Source organism: Chrysochloris asiatica, unplaced genomic scaffold, assembly GCF_000296735.1.
Source record: "Chrysochloris asiatica unplaced genomic scaffold, ChrAsi1.0 scaffold00257, whole genome shotgun sequence".
Classification (NCBI taxonomy): domain Eukaryota; kingdom Metazoa; phylum Chordata; class Mammalia; order Afrosoricida; family Chrysochloridae; genus Chrysochloris; species Chrysochloris asiatica.
The window spans coordinates 529,209-545,299 of record NW_006408775.1 but is presented as its reverse complement, the minus strand read 5'-3'; the positions used below and the strand labels follow the sequence as shown (position 1 = coordinate 545,299).

The 16,091-nt window shown below is 60.2% G+C and overlaps 2 protein-coding genes across 2 annotated transcripts; both read right to left on the bottom strand.

Moving 5' to 3' along the window:
* Positions 1-1,770: 1,770 nt before the first annotated feature.
* On the bottom strand, positions 1,771-5,140 carry FAM173A (family with sequence similarity 173, member A). The gene is made up of 6 exons (XM_006873922.1): positions 4,979-5,140; positions 4,667-4,771; positions 4,438-4,578; positions 4,257-4,307; positions 3,981-4,155; positions 1,771-1,874 (listed from the first exon to the last, which is right to left on the bottom strand). The coding sequence occupies exons 1-6, from the start codon at positions 5,138-5,140 to the stop codon at positions 1,771-1,773; spliced, it is 738 nt and encodes a 245-aa protein (XP_006873984.1).
* Positions 5,141-8,037: 2,897 nt separating this feature from the next.
* METRN (meteorin, glial cell differentiation regulator) lies at positions 8,038-10,037 on the bottom strand. Its single transcript, XM_006873845.1, has 4 exons — positions 9,940-10,037; positions 9,275-9,675; positions 8,477-8,536; positions 8,038-8,354 (listed from the first exon to the last, which is right to left on the bottom strand). Exons 1-4 carry the CDS (start codon positions 10,035-10,037, stop codon positions 8,038-8,040), a joined length of 876 nt encoding a protein of 291 aa, XP_006873907.1.
* Positions 10,038-16,091: the final 6,054 nt, after the last annotated feature.

Below are 16,091 nucleotides of genomic sequence, written 5' to 3'. Positions count from 1 at the left end.
CAGAGCATCTGCAGGCCCCAAACAGGGATGTCTTCTCGGTGGGGAGGAGACCTGAGGTATAGTCCAGACACCCTCCCTGGTGTGCAGACGAGACTCGGAAGGGGACCTCCTTGTCTGGGGGACAGCCTCATGACCCAGCTCAGAGCCAGGGCATCAGAGTGGCCCTGCCACCATCAGTCCTTCACGTAGCTCCCTACACCCAGGAGACCCCGGATCCCCGCTCCAATACAGACTTCCAGCAAGGCAGTGCTGCCCTAGGTACCTGCATGTCTACCTACAGAGGTGACCTGCAGCCTGGCCACCAGGGACAGACTGGTTCTCGTGGTCACTGAGGAGCCCCAGGCTGCTTAGTGTATGCGCACGGTTAGGTGCCTCTTCCAGGAAGCCCTCCTGGCACCTACACTGAGCCAGCCATCCCAAATGGGACATTATCTCCCTTCTCTCCAGCTGGGGGGTCTCCCGTTTGTTCCCCACTGTCCCAGTACTCAGTCAACCAGACAAGGAAGTACACAGAAGGTGCCTAATGAGTGTGTGTGAGACAACAGGACAGGGCGGCCACCCCCAGGCTGAGCACCAGAAAGGCCAGGATATGCGGACACAGGAGGGATGGACCGTCCTCCCCTAGCCCTTCCCTGTACTTGGAGGAGGGGCCTGAGTCTCCTAGCACTCACAGATAACACCAGCCAATGTATCTTAGCAACAGCTGGGACAGACTCTCCCAACTTCCTCTAGCCATGGAGCCAGGGGTGGCCATAGGCGCTAGGCCAGGACCCCCACCTTGGGCCACTGGGAATGTGAGTCTGCAGGGCACTGCTGTCCTGACCCTGGAACTGGAGAGGGGCAGGTCTCATTCCTGGACTGATCCTGGCCAGGGCAAGACGGCCCCAGGTGGGCGGAGTAGACACAGGCCAGGGGCTTTATGGGGGAGGGAGCTTCAGGCTGGCTGGACCCACCTTCTCTAGGTTCTGCCTCAGGCTGAGGACTGGCGGTCAGGGCCCCCCAATGATACCCCAGCCTGGACCAGCAGCCTTGAACTGGAGCTGAGTGAGACACAGGAGCTACAGGTGGGAGTGGGAAGCAGGAAAGGGTGTCCCCCGGCAGGATCCCTCGGCCTCCCTCTCACCCCACTGGCCACCCCTAGATCTCCAAGGAGCTGGTCGACCTGCGGCTTGACACGTATCATCTGCAGGAGCAACATGAGGCTGAGATCTTCCAGCTGAAGACTGAGGTGGGCACCTGCCCCGGAGTGCTGGCTGACGGGAGGAGAGGGTCCAGCAGTGCAGTACAGCCCGCACGCTCGTATCCAGGGAAACGTTTGCTGGCTCCAGTGGGCCTCTTGCATTTGCTCACCTCGTGGCTCCGCAGGTCCTGCGTCTGGAGAGCCGTGTGCTGGAGCTGGAACTGCATGTGGGGCAGACAAGTCGGGGGCAGCAGCAGGCACTAGTGCAGAGTCAGCCCAACGGCTGCAGATGCCAGGTGACCACCAGGACAAGCAGGACCTGCATGGGTGGACTGGGGAACCTGCCCACCCAGGCCTCACACCTCCCTCCTGGACAGACACAGCTCGAGGACTTGGTGCCCCAGAAGCCAGAGGATTCTGTGAGTGTTCGCCCCCACCCCCCACCCGCGAGTGCATCCCAGGTGTCCCATGATCCTGAGGGTCAGCGGGCAACAGGCAGGGAGCTGGAGTTTCAGTCCTGTACCCCTATGTGCCCACAGCAGCGAGGAGAGGCAGAGAGGGCACTGGAGACACAGGTGTGAGTGACCACCTCACTGGGCACGGGGGGCCGGGGGGGGTGACTGCAGCTGTTCCCAAGGACCTGACCTCAACCCATGTCTGCAGGACGGCCCTGGGCCAGCAGCTACAGGGAGCCCGCAAGGAAGCCAGGGCAGCTGAGCAGCAAGTGGCCACACAAGCCCAGGTGAGCCCAGGTAGCGAGTGTCCTTCAGTCACCACTGCCCCACTGGACAAGGCTTCAGGGCCACTTCCATCCCCAGGTGCTAGCTGCCTGCCAGAGCCAGCTCCGCCACGCCGAGACGGAGAACAGCAGGCTGGAGACGCAGCTCAAGAAACTGAACGAGGAGTGCGCAGTCCGTCTGCAGCGCTGTGCCCAGGACGTGGTGGTAAGCACTGGTACCGTGGTCTCTGGTCCCGGGGGAGGTGGCCTGGCCCAGGCACACTGCTCAGCTTCAAGGGACCCCATGATCCCTAGTGGCAGCCCAGCTGTCCCCCCAGAACTATGCAGACAGTACAGGCCAGGGGCCAGCTGCCAGGTCACTGCGGGCATTCCTGGAGGCCACCCTGGAGGATATCCGGGCCACACACAGAAGCCGAGAGCAGCAGCTGGCCCGGGCCGCTCAGACCTACCGCAAGCGCCTGGCAAACCTGAGCCGTCGGCATGAAGAGCTGCTGGCCATCCACAGGTGGTCCCCACCACACCAGGTGAGGAGGTCCCTGAGGTAGAGTGGGCCCTTGTGACCTGAGATGTGGGTTAGTGACCCCACTATGGCCCCCAGACCCCAACCACCCAGGACCTCGGAGCTCAGCACCTGCGAGGGGACAAGGTGAGGCTGGGGACACTCCAGCCAATGCAGCCCCCGGTGACCTTCCCTGCTGACTCCTCATTGGTCTTAGGGTACAAGCCCCAGGGCCTCAGCCCTGCCCTACCCAAGCCCAGGGCACCTGAGCAGCCTGGGAAAGAGCCCCACCCCCCTTTACAACACTCAGCTGGGGATGCTGTTCGTGTTCCCACAGAAGGGGCCCAGAGGAGCCTCCCCCAAGGGAACATCAGAGCCACAGTGAGTGCCTTCCGGGGTAATGGGGGCTGGGGAAGTGAGGTGACCTCATGTGGGTACTAGGAACAGACAGCTGACTTCCCCTGGGCATTGGGGAGAGCCCACCCCGGAAAGGGCATCTCAGTTGAAACCCAAGCATGGACACAGGGAGTGGTGTGAGGGGACAGGCTGCTGGGGGCTCTGGCCAGCCTGGCCAATGGGCCGCAGTGCTCCCAACTAATAACAAGGGCAAAGGCTCTGTAGACCCACCTCCCAGGGTTTGGGGAGCAGGCACCCCTGCAGACACTGGGGCACTGTCCAACCTTACCACGTAGCCCTCCATAACCACGCAGTAAGGGACTCTGACGGCACAGTGGGTTAAGTTGGTGGGCTGCTAACTGTAAAGTCAGAGGTTCAAACCCACCAGCTGCTCCAAGGGAGAAACGATGACAGCCAGATACCGTATGGGGCAGAAGTGACGCGATGGTCGTGGGTTAACCCTTTCTGAACATGCTCCTAGGCAGCACCGCCTCCCAGCTCAGTAAGGCCCACCTAGACATGGGGGTCAGCACCTGTATTCACCTTCCCCCTCACAGGGGCCTGAACTCCACATCCTGGGCCAAGATGCGCCAGGAGCTCCAGGACTTCTCCCGAGGCACCCAGGTAGTGGGCAAGTGCTGAGTGGGAGGGGGGCTTCACTGTACCCCGGGCTCACAGCCCCTCCCAAACACCAGGCCAAGCTGGAACATGAGCGGGCGCAGCTGCTGGTGCGGGCCACGGAGGCTGAGGCACACCTCTCGGAACTCCGGGAGTACGTGGGTCAGCACCTGAGCAGGTATGCTGACCACAGAGCCTTGAGGTGGATGGGAGGGAAGATGCACTGTCCCCAGCCAGGCAGGGCACTTCAACCTGGCTCCCCCAATCAGGTACAAGCAGGAGATCCTGAGGCTGAGAAAGCTGATGGATACAGGCAGCCCCTCCTCAAAAGTGGGGGCCAAGACCCAGCCCCCCAGGACCCACAGCCGCTAGTCTAAGGAAGATGGAATCGACCTCTCATGGCCAGCAGTGGAGCTGTCCCCCAGGAATGGCAAGCTGACTCCCCAGTAAAACAAAAGTCATGGCAGGGCTGGGTCTTTATTTTGTCTGGCAGCCAGCCTGAGAGGCAGGGACCCCAGAGTCCACCACGGTATGGATGGGGGCCCCCAGAGAGGAGGTCGCCTCACTGGCCAGCCCACCACAGTGGACATCATAGGCCCAGACTCGATCCACACCCTCACCCACCACAGCCACAGGCTCCCAGGTGGGGAGGGGGAAGCGCCCAGACACCACACGGGCCCCCTCGGGCAGCTCCGCCAGCAGCTTGGCCTCCAACTTGGGGAGCTGAGAGAGTAAAGAGTAGGAGGTATGGCCAGGGGAACCTGCAGCCTCCTGCCCGGTCCCACCAGGCCTAACCCCTGCCACTGACTGCCACCCAGACCTACCACGCTGGGAGCCAGGAACACAGACACATTGTAACAGTCCCTCAGGTTCACCTGTGGGAAGAGGAGGACACCACAGTAGGTACAGGGCATGGGGACACTGTGGCTTTTGAAGGCCCCGGAGCATGCATCCAGGTGGCAGGAAGCCAGGTGTGGGGTCTGAGGGTAGGGCACCCACACTTACCTTCCACAAGTCCTGGCGCAGGTAGCACACATTGCTGGCAAAGCCCGCCCTCCAGGCGTGCAGCCTCGCCAGCCCCACCAGCCACGGGTTCAGCTCATAGCCCAAGGTCGGGCGAAGGCCACACCTGTGAGCTGCCAACACCTGTGGGCAGGGAATAGGCCTGAGGACCAAAAGGGGGCAGTGAGGAAGGGCAGCTCCCCACCCTCTCCACCCCCCATACAACCCTTACAATCCTCCCGTCACCGGAGCCCAGATCCACGGTCTTTCCTGAACGGCCTCGTAGCAACGACAGCACATTCTCCACCTGCCGAGCGCTGGCTCCCACATAAGGCACCTGAATGAGGGGACGGGCTGGCAGGGCTGGCGCGGGCCACGCCCACTGACCCTAGACGGTATCACCCTAGAGTATTCGTGCTCACCTGGACCCCGCTGACTTGCAGCCCCGCCCAAGGCAGCTTTGGCTCCACCCCGAGGCAGCTTTAGCCCTAGTCCAGGTTCAGCCCCGCCCCACGTTCGGCTCCGCCCTTCGCTCCGCCCACACCTGCAACCGCAGCGGTACTCGGCGGAAGCCAGGCTGTAGCAGCAGGGCCCACACGGCGTAGGCAGCCAGGCCCGAGCCTGCCGCCACCTGCAGGAGCTCCAGTGCGTCCAGTCGCCGCTCTCGAAGTTCCGTCAGCGCTTCGGCCGGATCATCCTGCTCCATAACTTCGGGACACGCGACTCAGTGTCTCCCCGGCTCGGAGCCGAGCTTCTCACGCCCAGACCCGGGAACGGGAAGCGGCCACCCTCTCCCCAGCCTCGGCTCCCGGTTAGGGTTAGGCAGCGCCTGGAAGGCCGGAAATGCGGAGCGGGACTCGCGAAGGTGATACCGGAAGTGACCTAGCCGTTCCGTTGCAGGCTCCTCCCTGCTCGGACCCAGAGCGCTTTCTGTGAGTTCTGGGTACCGACAGTGTCAACCTGCGCCCAGGATCATGGCAGTCTGAGTGCGCGATGACTTTCGCAGGGTCTGGCCCCTCGAGCCCTAGTGCGAAGCCCACGATGATCCGGGTCTCGGTTATTTTGGTCATGCCCTGGACGCGATCCTTAGTAGCACAGTGGTTAAAGAGCTTGGCTGCTAACCCATCAGACGTTCCGTAGGAGATAGATGTGGCCGTGTTTCCCTAAAGATTTACAGCCTCGGAAACCCATTAAGGCAGTTCTACACTGTTCTATAGGGTCTTTGAGTCGGAACCAACTCGATGGCAGTGGGTTTGGGGGATTCTAGGTGCTGGGAATCCCTGGAAGCACCTATCATGACCGTGGGAAGACGGGAGTCAATAGGGACCGTCTCAGAGGGTTGAACACGCAACGGAAACGTGGGGCTGCGACTGAGTGCCCTGACGGGGATGGGAGACCAGAGAGGGGCGGGGAACTGTCCCAGAAAATACGGTTCCTGCGGAGGCTGGCGACGTCGGAATCCCAGGATGGGAGGCTAGAGCGCGGCTGGAGCACTGATGAGAGGGAGGCTCGCTGCACTTCCGGAGCCTTGGGCTAAAACCAGACAACCACTGGACACCAGAAAGGACCCCCTCAGTCCCTCCCACAGATGGAGACAATTAGCTGTGCAGGCGGGAAATTGGAGAAGGGCTGGGTCTGAGCCAGGGGGCGGTTCCGGCGGAGAGCGGGCTATTGAGGGAGTGTGGGGGGTGGGGAGCCGGATATGAGGGGCCTGGGCCTCTGGCTGCTAGCCCAGCTTGTGGGTGTGAGTCGAAGTCCTAGGAACTGGAGAGACCCCTTCCGTCTCCAGAGAATGTCAAAAAAGACAGGCATTTCTGGTCGGAAGCTAGAAGCAGCCTGGGGGTGGGGGACTCAAGTGGGACCAGAGAGTCTCCTCAGGTTGATGAGCCAAGACCAAGACCGCCTCACCTCACCTTGAGGCCAGACCCCCATGAATGGCCGTGCTCGTCTGGCCTGCCCCTTGTCAGCCAGACTCAGGCTACTTTACAGCTCACGTGTGGCAGGGAAGCCCTGGTAAGCTTTCAAGAGCAGAACACTGGAAAGGAGGAGGTCTGACTCCCTAAGACAGGGTAGGCCTGAGCCTGCGTTAGGGGGTCTTCCATAACACCCATTCTTCTCATTCCTTACATTGTCCCCACTGTCCAGAGCAGTGGCTGGTGCATAGAAGGTCCTGAATGGAGCGTGCACCCCACACTTCATCTGCACACTGGCACCCCCTCTGACTGCTCACCTGACTTTGCACATAGCTGCAGGTGTGGACCCTGGGTCTCCCACACCCTGGCCACTTCCCCATCAAGTGTGTCTCCTGGCCCAGGAGCTGTCCTTCCAGTCCTGTGTCCCTTCAGAAAAGGACTGAGAGCAGAGGAAGCTGGCTCAGAGAGTGTGTGTGAGTGAGATTCAGGCACAGCCTGGGGCAGCTGGGGAGAGGCCCACAGGACCTAGCCTAGAGCAGCTGCCCACTGTGTTTGCGGACAGGTGAACTGGAAAGGTGTCCAGTCCAGGGCAGATGGGTGTGGCAAGACTTCTTCCTCCAGAGGCTTGGGGGCTGGCTACGGAAAGCCGGACTGAGGACCAAGGGTGGATACCACTCAACATGGAGTGTGAGCCCGCCTGGGGGGGGGAGGGCACTGGACACAGGGAAAAACCCTCGAGACAGAGGTGGGGTGGGGAAGCAGCACTCCCCTCTGATCTTTGCAAAGATGAGATGTGTGGAGGGGAGGGGAGTGACAAGACCCTCAGCATTTACAGTCATGAGACTGGTCCAGTTCCCCAGGGAGGGAATGTGGATGCAGAGAGAAGGTACAGAAAGAAGAGAGGAAGCCGAACTCAGGGGGAGGGGGGAGGCCCAAGAGAGCAGCTCATCCAGGAGCATAAAGGGTAGGCTGAGAAATGTGCAGCCTTCAGACACCCCCTGCATGGAGGGCTGTTTGCTGACCTGGTGGTGGGGACCCTGTGCAGGAGCTGAGGGGCCTCCTTCCCAGGAGCTGTGGGCTGGGGTCCCACCCTGTGGCCTTTGTGAGCTCAAGTCCTCATCCAGTGAAGCCCTTTGTGCTAGACGCCAGGAGCGGGGAGGCATCACAATGAGCGAGTGGCGGGAAACAGCCCTGAGAGACACTACTGGAAGCAGCCAACAGCAGCCAACCTGACCCCGTGGGCCCCATGGGTCCATTCTTCCCGAGGGCAGGACAGCCACTGGAGGGGGAGGGTTGACCCCTGCTAGCTGCAAGCCCTCCCTGCCCCCCATAATCTGTCCCAATTCTTTACCCACTCCTGCCCTGAGCCCCGGAAGCACCTGAGAATTAAGGGAATGGATGTAGCCCCTCCAACTTTACTAACTGGGCAGCCGCCAGCCTCCTCCTCTGTGAAGTGGGACATAGCAGCCCAGGGCAGAAGGATTGACATGGGATCAGTCAAGGACAGGCTTCATGGACACAAAGACTTGACCAAAGTGGGCTAACGTATTCGCTGTTCTTATTGGTTATCATTATGACCTCAAAAGCACATCTAGAGGTTTCCTCATAACCCACCCTCCCAACAGCCCTGCCCCCAACACCCTGTCCTGTGGGAAGGGATCCCCCAAGTGGTGGTCACTCCTGGTCTCCCTCAGTCTAGCACCACCTCGCAGGGAAGGAGGTGGGCAACTTGAGCTGCTGAGTAGACACGGGCAAACTCCTGGATGCGGGGGGCACAGCCCATCCAGGCCTCGCCAAACCGGTGCCAACCCATGAAGAGGAAGGTGCCAGGGCCTGGGCGCACGCCGCAGTGAAGTGGGGTGCGGATGAAGACCTGCACCTGGCCCTCTGTGTCCCCTGCCTTGAGCAAGGGCAGTGTGTGTCGGAGGACACGGGCAGCTGTCACTTGGATGACAGACTCCTGCAAGTCCAGGTCATGGGTGACCTCGTGGATGGTTCCCTGGATCACTATGAGAGACACAAAGTCAGTGGTAGGCACGGGGGGGGGGGGGGCTGTTTGGTTTTTATAGGAAGGGGGGGGGGGGGGGGCCCAAGGCAGACCTGGGCTCCCCTGTCATTAGGGCACTCACCAAAATCGCTGGTGCAAGAGGTTAGGAGAAGCTCCTCATCACTGCAAGGCCTGCAGACACCTGGGAATTCCGGGCCATGAGCCTAACCCAGCCGTCCCAGACCCCGAGCAACCAGATCCCAGAGTGTGGGAGGGAGACCCAGGGCACACATGTGTACACACCCTGAAGCCACACCTCCACTGGGGAGCACTTCAGCACATCATCTTGCATACCCAGTCCTCTGTGACCTTTAGAACCAGCCAGGCTTGGGCTAACTATCGACTAGGGCAGACCCTATGGCTGGCCTGCATTCAGAGGGCAGAATAGAGATGCCCCCTTCCCCTGTGAGGTCAGACTGCAAACTCCAGAAGAGCAAAGAGCTGGGCCTGAAGCCCCATGGGGAGGCGGCGGGAGAGATCTCCATGGCAACGAGGCAGCACACTGGACTTTTGTTGCTCTGCTGGGGGAGGGGAGGGAGGTCATGGCTGGGCTGGGAGCCCTGGGCAGCTCTGGCCAGAAACTTCCATTCTGCCCCCAGCATCCCTTCCCCCACCCAGACTCAACCCTTCAGGCACAGGGGCCAGAGGCTGCCTGCGTGGCCACCCCCCATTCTGCCACCAGCTCCGTCCCTAAAATGGATTAGGAAAAGAGGCATCCCAGTCGAACACCCCTTCTTCACTGGAATCTCACTGGTTAGCTGTGTGATCTTTGACAAGCACTTTACCCTGGGGCCTCAATTTCTCCATCTGAGGAGTGAGTTCCAGGCAGGCGCAATGTCACCGAATGAGTTTTCATTAGCCCACCCAGGTGGCCACTCACCATTCACACTGAGGCCTTGAGTCTGGGGTAGCAACTCGGGACGCCTGTCTTCACGCAGCTCGAAGCGGAAAGCGGCCACACGACGACTGATGTCGCGATGCAGCGTGGCTTGCAGGAAGAGGGCTCGGTGCTCGCCGGGACCCCAGCGCACGCAGCGGCCGCCCGCCGGGCCTGGACCCTCGGCTAGCAGCAGCTCCAGGGCGCCTCCCGCATGTTCCGCAAAGACCTGGGCACCTGCGAAGTGTCGCGCCGGCCGCAGACAGGCGACACCGGGCCGCGCGCCAGCATCAGGACGGCCCAGGGTCAGGCGTAGTGCCCCGGCCGGGTACAGCCACTCTACCGTTCCCTCCGCACAGCTTAGGGTCAGCTGCCCGACACTGCCGGGTTCCTGGGTCAGGCCGCTGGGGATAGGACCGGCGGCGCTGAGTCGGCCGCCCGTTGTCCTCCCCCAGCCCAACTGCCCACCCCACCTTCCGCAGCCATCAACAGCCTCTCCACTTGGTGGACGAGAAAACTGAGGCCCGGCATTTGTTAGACGCCAGGGGAGGACAGGGATTCAGTGCCGGCCAGAGAGCACCCCCATCCCAAAGAGTGGGCGCCGCCCAGTCCCTCCAAAGGGGGAGCCCCAGTCTGACGCGCGCGCGGGCTTCCTCGCTGGTCGTTACCTCCCCCTCCAGCTGCAGCGGTCGCCCGAGTAGCCGGCGCGCGCGGCCGCTGCCAGGAGGGCGCCTAAGAGCGCGCCGAGCACTGCGGAGAGTGGCATGGCGCGTGGGAACCGACCGAGGTCTCGGGAGCCGGCCAGAGGGGACTGGGACGGGCGGCGGCGGAGCACCCGGGGCGCCGGCCGCCCACCCGGGCGCAGCCCCACCGCCCGCCGCCGCTTCCCGACCGGCTCAGTTGCCTCCAACAACCTCGTAGAGCTTAGGGGTGGGGGGCGGGCCGGCAGCGAGTAACCAATCGCAGCGCGGTCCCGTAACTTTCCGCCAATCGCAGCGGCTCTAGGGGGCGGGGCCCACAGCTGGGATTGGGGGGGACGCGCGCCCTCCGGTCCTGGGTCTCCCTGCGGCCCTTCTCCACCCCCACGCCCCGCCTGGCCATCCGCGCCTTACTAGTCAGGCCCCTAGGAAGAGGGGCGGGAAGTCTGCTGTGGCTGCCGCGCGCTCACATCCTGGGAGATGGGCCGCAGAGCAGCGCTCAAACTGAGGTCCAAGTTCTAACCCAGGCCCCTAAGAGCCCGTCTCCCGGGTGGAAGACACTGTGGAAAGGGAAGCTGAGCAGGCTTAGAGCACACACCGTCTTCTCCTCAGGCCTTCGCGGCAACCGCATGTTTGTGGAAGGAATCAGACAACGAACTGTATGTGACTTTCCTGGAGGAGGTTGAAGGGCGGGACGACGACCCCCCTGAAGGAGCCAGAAAAACACTGAGCTACAGAATCATCTCACAATGTCTGGACAAGCTGAACGTGGGCGGGATCTCAAAGACCAGGAACTGCTCCGGAGTTAGGGTGAAGAGCCAGGGGACTGGTGGGAGATTTCCCCAACACAAGACCTCCAAACTCTGCCTGAGGCTGGGCAGTCGCTGGACACATGGCGAAGCAACAGAGGAAAGGGAGACAGGTTTGGATGGGGCTCCTGACTGCTGGGTGACTGCAGGGGAGGGGCCATAGGTCATAGATCATAGCACAAAAGGTTTTACACAAGGAGTAGGGATCCACACAAGGAGCCCTAGATCAAGTGCCCCCCATCACCTCCCCATCACCACTGCCTCTTTGTCAGGCCTGACCTTCCAGCCCGTCATCTCCCCTAGGCTTGAATCACATGACAGAGGTCAGAAGGCACCAAGGTTATAGAGGGCCTGGACCCAATGCCAGCCCTGCCCCTGGCCCAGAGCCTCCCAAGCCAAAAGGGAGCCCCTTGCCCCAGACGATGTAGGACCAGAGGGGTAGACTAGACTTATAGAGTATAGAAGTCGCAAACCCTTATACCAAAACTGAATCAAAGAGCGGGCTCTGGGCGCCCTCTGGTGGCACTGTGGAGATTCAGCATCCCAGCTCTGGCCAGATTGTTAAATCCCACCTTCATCTCGCCTCCTGCAGCATGGACCAACGATGCCCATAGTCCCAAGTGACCAGATGTCTGCTGAGCTAGAGCCAAGAGTAAGCTACCTCCTGGTGTTTCGTGGCCCCTCCTCCCTGTACTCTGGTGAGAACTAACACCACACCCAGCATGGCATCAGATCATGGCATTTCCCATAAACTGATTGGCTGCTTTGCCTGGAACCCTCCATGGACCAAGCTCACACATGCATCTGTACTGGGCCTGTGCTAAGATCTGGACCACAGTCACAGAGGGACAAGAATGTCCTTACCCCATGATGTTTGCAGTTTGATGGAGATACAACAGTCCCAACAATAATGAGAGCTAATAATCACGGGCCTACCCCAGGCCTTCCTCTGAGCTTCAGTCCTCACAAACATGTGAGCCATACATACCTGTGAACTCTACATGTACATGCACGTGTGCACACACCCATCTATGGTGCCCATGTGTGTGCACACCAAATGACATGCATGTACAGCATACGTGCAGCCTTGCACCAAGGAGATACCCCGGACCACCAGTGACAGGAAGATGACCCTAGGAGGTGACCTGTGAGCCGAGACTGAGGGGTGGGATGGAAGGAGTGAGCTGTGGACAAAAAGGACACGCAAAAGGACCGTCTGCCTCGCCTCCAGGCAGACCACGCCCCTGGGAAGCCCCCAGAAGCCCCGGGTCTGTGGTTTGGTATGGAGATGGGGTCAGGGGCCCCTGAGATCCTGGCTTGGACCCTCCTATGGCCTGGATGAGCCAGTCAGCTCAAGAGTAGGTGGGGAGGCACGTGGACAAAGACTCATGGGGAGGGAGGTACAGCTGCCCCTCTGTGACTTTGTCTTGCTCTGTGCCCTTGGATTCTGCCCTCATGTCCTCTCTCTTGCTGTCCTTTCCTATGTCTGTGAGTTGAATTGTCACCCTAAAGGACACACTGATGTCCTAACCCCTGTACAGGGCTTTCGAAGATATAGTTCTGTTCCAATAAGACCATACTGGAGTAGTGTAGACCCTATTCCTATGTGACTAATGTTCCTATAGGAAGAGAGAACAGACGGAGGAGGGCAGGCATATGATGATGGAGACAGGATGTGACCATAAGGAAGACACGAGAAAGACTGTTCCCCTAGAACCTGCAGAAGTAAATGGCCCGGGGACACCTAGGACTCAGAGCCCTATCCCCAGCACAGTGAGAGAATAAATACATTTCTGTTGTCTGTGGTCCTTTAAGCCAGCAGCCCCAAGAAACTCGGACATGGTGTCTGGGTGGTGGAGAAGCAGGACCACAGCACTAAGAGCAGAAAGTCCTTTCGGGGTGACCTTGGTGACCTAGTTTCTTTTTCCAGTATCCTGAGGGGCTTTGGAGGAGCAGTCTGGTGGTGGCTGTGGGGAAGGCCACTGATCACCTCCGTCAATGTCACCCAAATCATAAATCCTAGGGTGCTGATGTGGGCTGATGCAGGGACATTCCTAAGGGAGGACAACCGCCCATGAAGGAGCTGCCCTGCTGTGAGCTGACCTGAGCAGCACCATGGACCATAGGGTACAGGGACCGGGCCAAGAAAGCTCACAGCACTGGGGACCAAGGCAGGGGCTAGGCTGGCTGGGAACGCTCTACTGGGGCAATACGAGAGGTGGGCAGGAGATGACTAGCAACGAAGGGTAATAAGAGCGTCCCAGGCTGGAGAAGCAGGTGGGCAAAGACTAGGAAGATGTTGGGGCTTAGAGAAAACCAGGAGCTGCAAAACATGGTGGGAAAAACATGAGCAGGAATGGTCCTCAGCAGGCTCATCAGTACTGAGAAGAGCTTGGGCATAGCCCCCTGGTGACAGGGAACAGGGACCCCCCCCCCAAAAAAAAAAAAATGGAGAGACAAGAGACAACCAAGCCCCCATCTGGATCTTGAATTTCACCAACCCTGGGAAGAAGGAGAGATGAGGGCCGATGCTTCCTGAGTCCCCAGCTGAGCCTTGGCCCCCCCTTGCTTCCAGAACTGCTAAATGTGCCCTCATGTAGGGCTGAAACAGAGAAGACAGTCCTCACTCCAAGGGGCAAGTCCCTGGCCCCCAGTATTACGTGCTGACTGTATCCATGCTAAACACAGGTCTGGATCGTCCATCCGGCAGAACCAAAATTGTTCAGAATGCTTCCATGTCCAGCCATCAGACAGGACCTCCCCCAGACTCATCACTGTCAACACCTCCAAACCTTACTCACACTCACTGGCACCCCTGCCAAGCAGGTCTGGCCTTGCCTTGGGACCCCAGAAAGCTGTTTCTTGCTGAGGATGTTTTTCTCCCTTTGAGGAGAAATCACCCCCCACACACACCTCGCCTCTTCTCAAGAAGCTGAAAATGCAGCTGCCGATTGATTTGCAGAGGAGCTAAAAATAACCGCCAGCCTCCAGCCAGGGCCGGGAAAAGATCCCATCGCTAGGAGAGACCGTTACCCGGAGACCGCCATTGCTAGGCGACGCGAGTTGCCTTGGTGACAACCCGGGCCCTGAGTCATCCTTAGCTTAGGCTGCCTTTGACAAGGGGGTAGGCGAGGTCCCTGTGTCTCCTCTACCCTGGGCAGTTGGGACTAGGGGTCCTAGGAGGATGAATGCATAAGAAGCAGAGGCTGGGAGGGCTAGAGACCCATCCCGTCCCCACCACGGCCACCCTGGCCACGAGATGCCCACACTTATGGGCACCCCACGCTAGCTGGGAGATGTTGAAGCCTACTTAACACACCTGGCCTTTCTGACCTCCACAAGTCTCTCCCAGGCCCTCTGTTCCTGGGGATGGAGTGGAGGGATACAGTATCCATCTGGCCCTAGTGGCTTTGGAGTAGGAATGGTCACTTGACTAGGCACTGAGGGGCTTTCACCCCTCATACTGGGCTGAGATTCTCAGAACCCCAAGCTTACTTCACAGGCAGGGCTCAGCCAGAAGTAGGATAGGCTTTTCCTTAAGGAGGGAGGATGTGGGCTGAGGCCTGTGGCTCCAGAGCCCGTGACCACCTGTGGCCAAGGCACAGGAACGTTTCAGAGTAACCCTAACCCTAACCCTAACCCTGGCCCTAGGCCACACATCCATGTTTCCACTGTCATGGCTGCCCTACCCAGAGAATGGCTCCTTCCCTCATGGCCCTCCCATCCCCAGGGATAAGGGCCTGCTAGCAGCCCCCAAGACCCAGGTCTGGGGACCCAGCTCCAGGTGAGGGGTCCCCTAGATGGGACATGCTCAGGGTGGGATATGCTATAAATGAAATGTGAGCCAGGCAAGACCCTGGAAGAAGATTGGAGTGTCTGGAACTCAGGCTGCAAGGGCCCAGATCTAGGCTGAGGCACTCAGGGCTTCCCAGGCTCCAGGCTGTAGTGAAAAGGAGACAAAGCCCAGAAGGACATTTCCCCCATGCTCCATAAAAGACCTCGCGCCCCTGCACCATGGGGGAAATGTGGGGAAAGGAGCAGGCAATGAGGGAGAGTGACAGAGGTGGGAACAAGTGGCAGCTCCCTCAGGCAAAACAGACAGGATGTGGAAGGGTAAGTCTCCTAAGCCTTCCCTCAAGGTAGAGCCTGCCTTTGCTCTGCTTCCTCAGAGGCAGGTTGCCTTCAGGGATCCCTTCTGGGCCCTTTGCCTTTAGGGCGTGTCCAGCCCAGCCCCAGGCCTAGGGCTCAGTCCAGGAGGGATGAACCTACCAGTGTGAGGCACAGAGGTAGATGCTGCTTTAGGGAGACTAGCCTGCTGGGCCCAAGCTAGTCTAGACTGGCCAGAGATTGGGCTACTGGCCACTCAGAATGTCTTTCCACACCCCATCCTGTTGACCCCACCACAGGCTTTCTTTCATCAGTGTCATTGTGTGGCTCTGCCCTTGCCCACCTCAGCAGGAAGTTGCCCCTTCTTCTCCTTGCTCCCTGCAGCGGGGTCCAGCAGCCTGGCTCCCTTCTCCCACCACCCCAGACCTCTCCCCAGAACTCTGGGGCCCTACTTCCCCTTAGCACATTGTAATCACAGCTGGCTTCTGGGCTTCTAGGAGTCTCTCAGCGCTCCAACACACAAGCACACACCTGGTCCTTGTCCTCCGGAAGCCCTGGGGCCTTGGTCCTCATCAGCACCCACGCCCACACCCCACTCTGCCCTCCTGCCTCTAGTCCATTCTGGGGTTACTGGAAGTCTCCTTCCAACCCTCGCGGGACCACACTTCCCTTTCACACTAGTTCACAACTCACTCCCGCAGGAGCCCCCTGACCACCTCTGAGGCCACCAGCGGTTTCTTCACACTTGTCACTCTGATATGATGTGGTCTACTCATTTGTGTGCCGAATCTGGGGAATACGTGTGCTCCTCACGGTAGAGAAGTTTTAGGCCCCGCCCAGCAGGTGAGCTTGTCGTGAAGGGTCGCCGTTGGCCCTTTACCGCTCAACCCTGGTGTCAGACCATCCCACCTCCTCTGGCCCCCGCAGGTGGCAGCCACAGAATGGGACGCATGGGGCCAGTCCCCGAGGCCAACAGGCTGCCTGAGTTGTAGAATTGCGGGGTCAACCTCCTCAGGCCGGCTCTCCTCTCTCCTTTCCCCTTTCCGGTCCCCCGCCCGCCTCGGTTTCTTATTGTGCCTGCTCCCGAGGCTGGCGGGTGGGGGCCGGCCTGGCGCGTGCCCGTGGGCGCCGCGTCGGGAGCGCGCGGGCTGGGTGGGCCGGGGGAGGGGCGGACCGGGACTCGGTGTCCTCGGTACCCCCCCCACC

Coding starts and splice junctions, on each gene's coding strand:
- FAM173A (XM_006873922.1), bottom strand. CDS start 5,140: ATGGAGCAGGATGATCCGGCCGAAGCGCTGACGGAACTTCGAGAGCGG. Junction 4,772..4,978: donor GAGTACCGCTGCGGTTGCAG/GTGTGGGCGGAG, acceptor CCCCTCATTCAG/GTGCCTTATGTGGGAGCCAG. Junction 1,875..3,980: donor CAGTGAGGCGACCTCCTCTC/TGGGGGCCCCCA, acceptor GGCTTCCTTGCG/GGCTCCCTGTAGCTGCTGGC.
- METRN (XM_006873845.1), bottom strand. CDS start 10,037: ATGCCACTCTCCGCAGTGCTCGGCGCGCTCTTAGGCGCCCTCCTGGCA. Junction 8,537..9,274: donor TCAAGGCCTCAGTGTGAATG/GTGAGTGGCCAC, acceptor CGGAATTCCCAG/GTGTCTGCAGGCCTTGCAGT. Junction 8,355..8,476: donor CTCTTGCACCAGCGATTTTG/GTGAGTGCCCTA, acceptor TGTCTCTCATAG/TGATCCAGGGAACCATCCAC.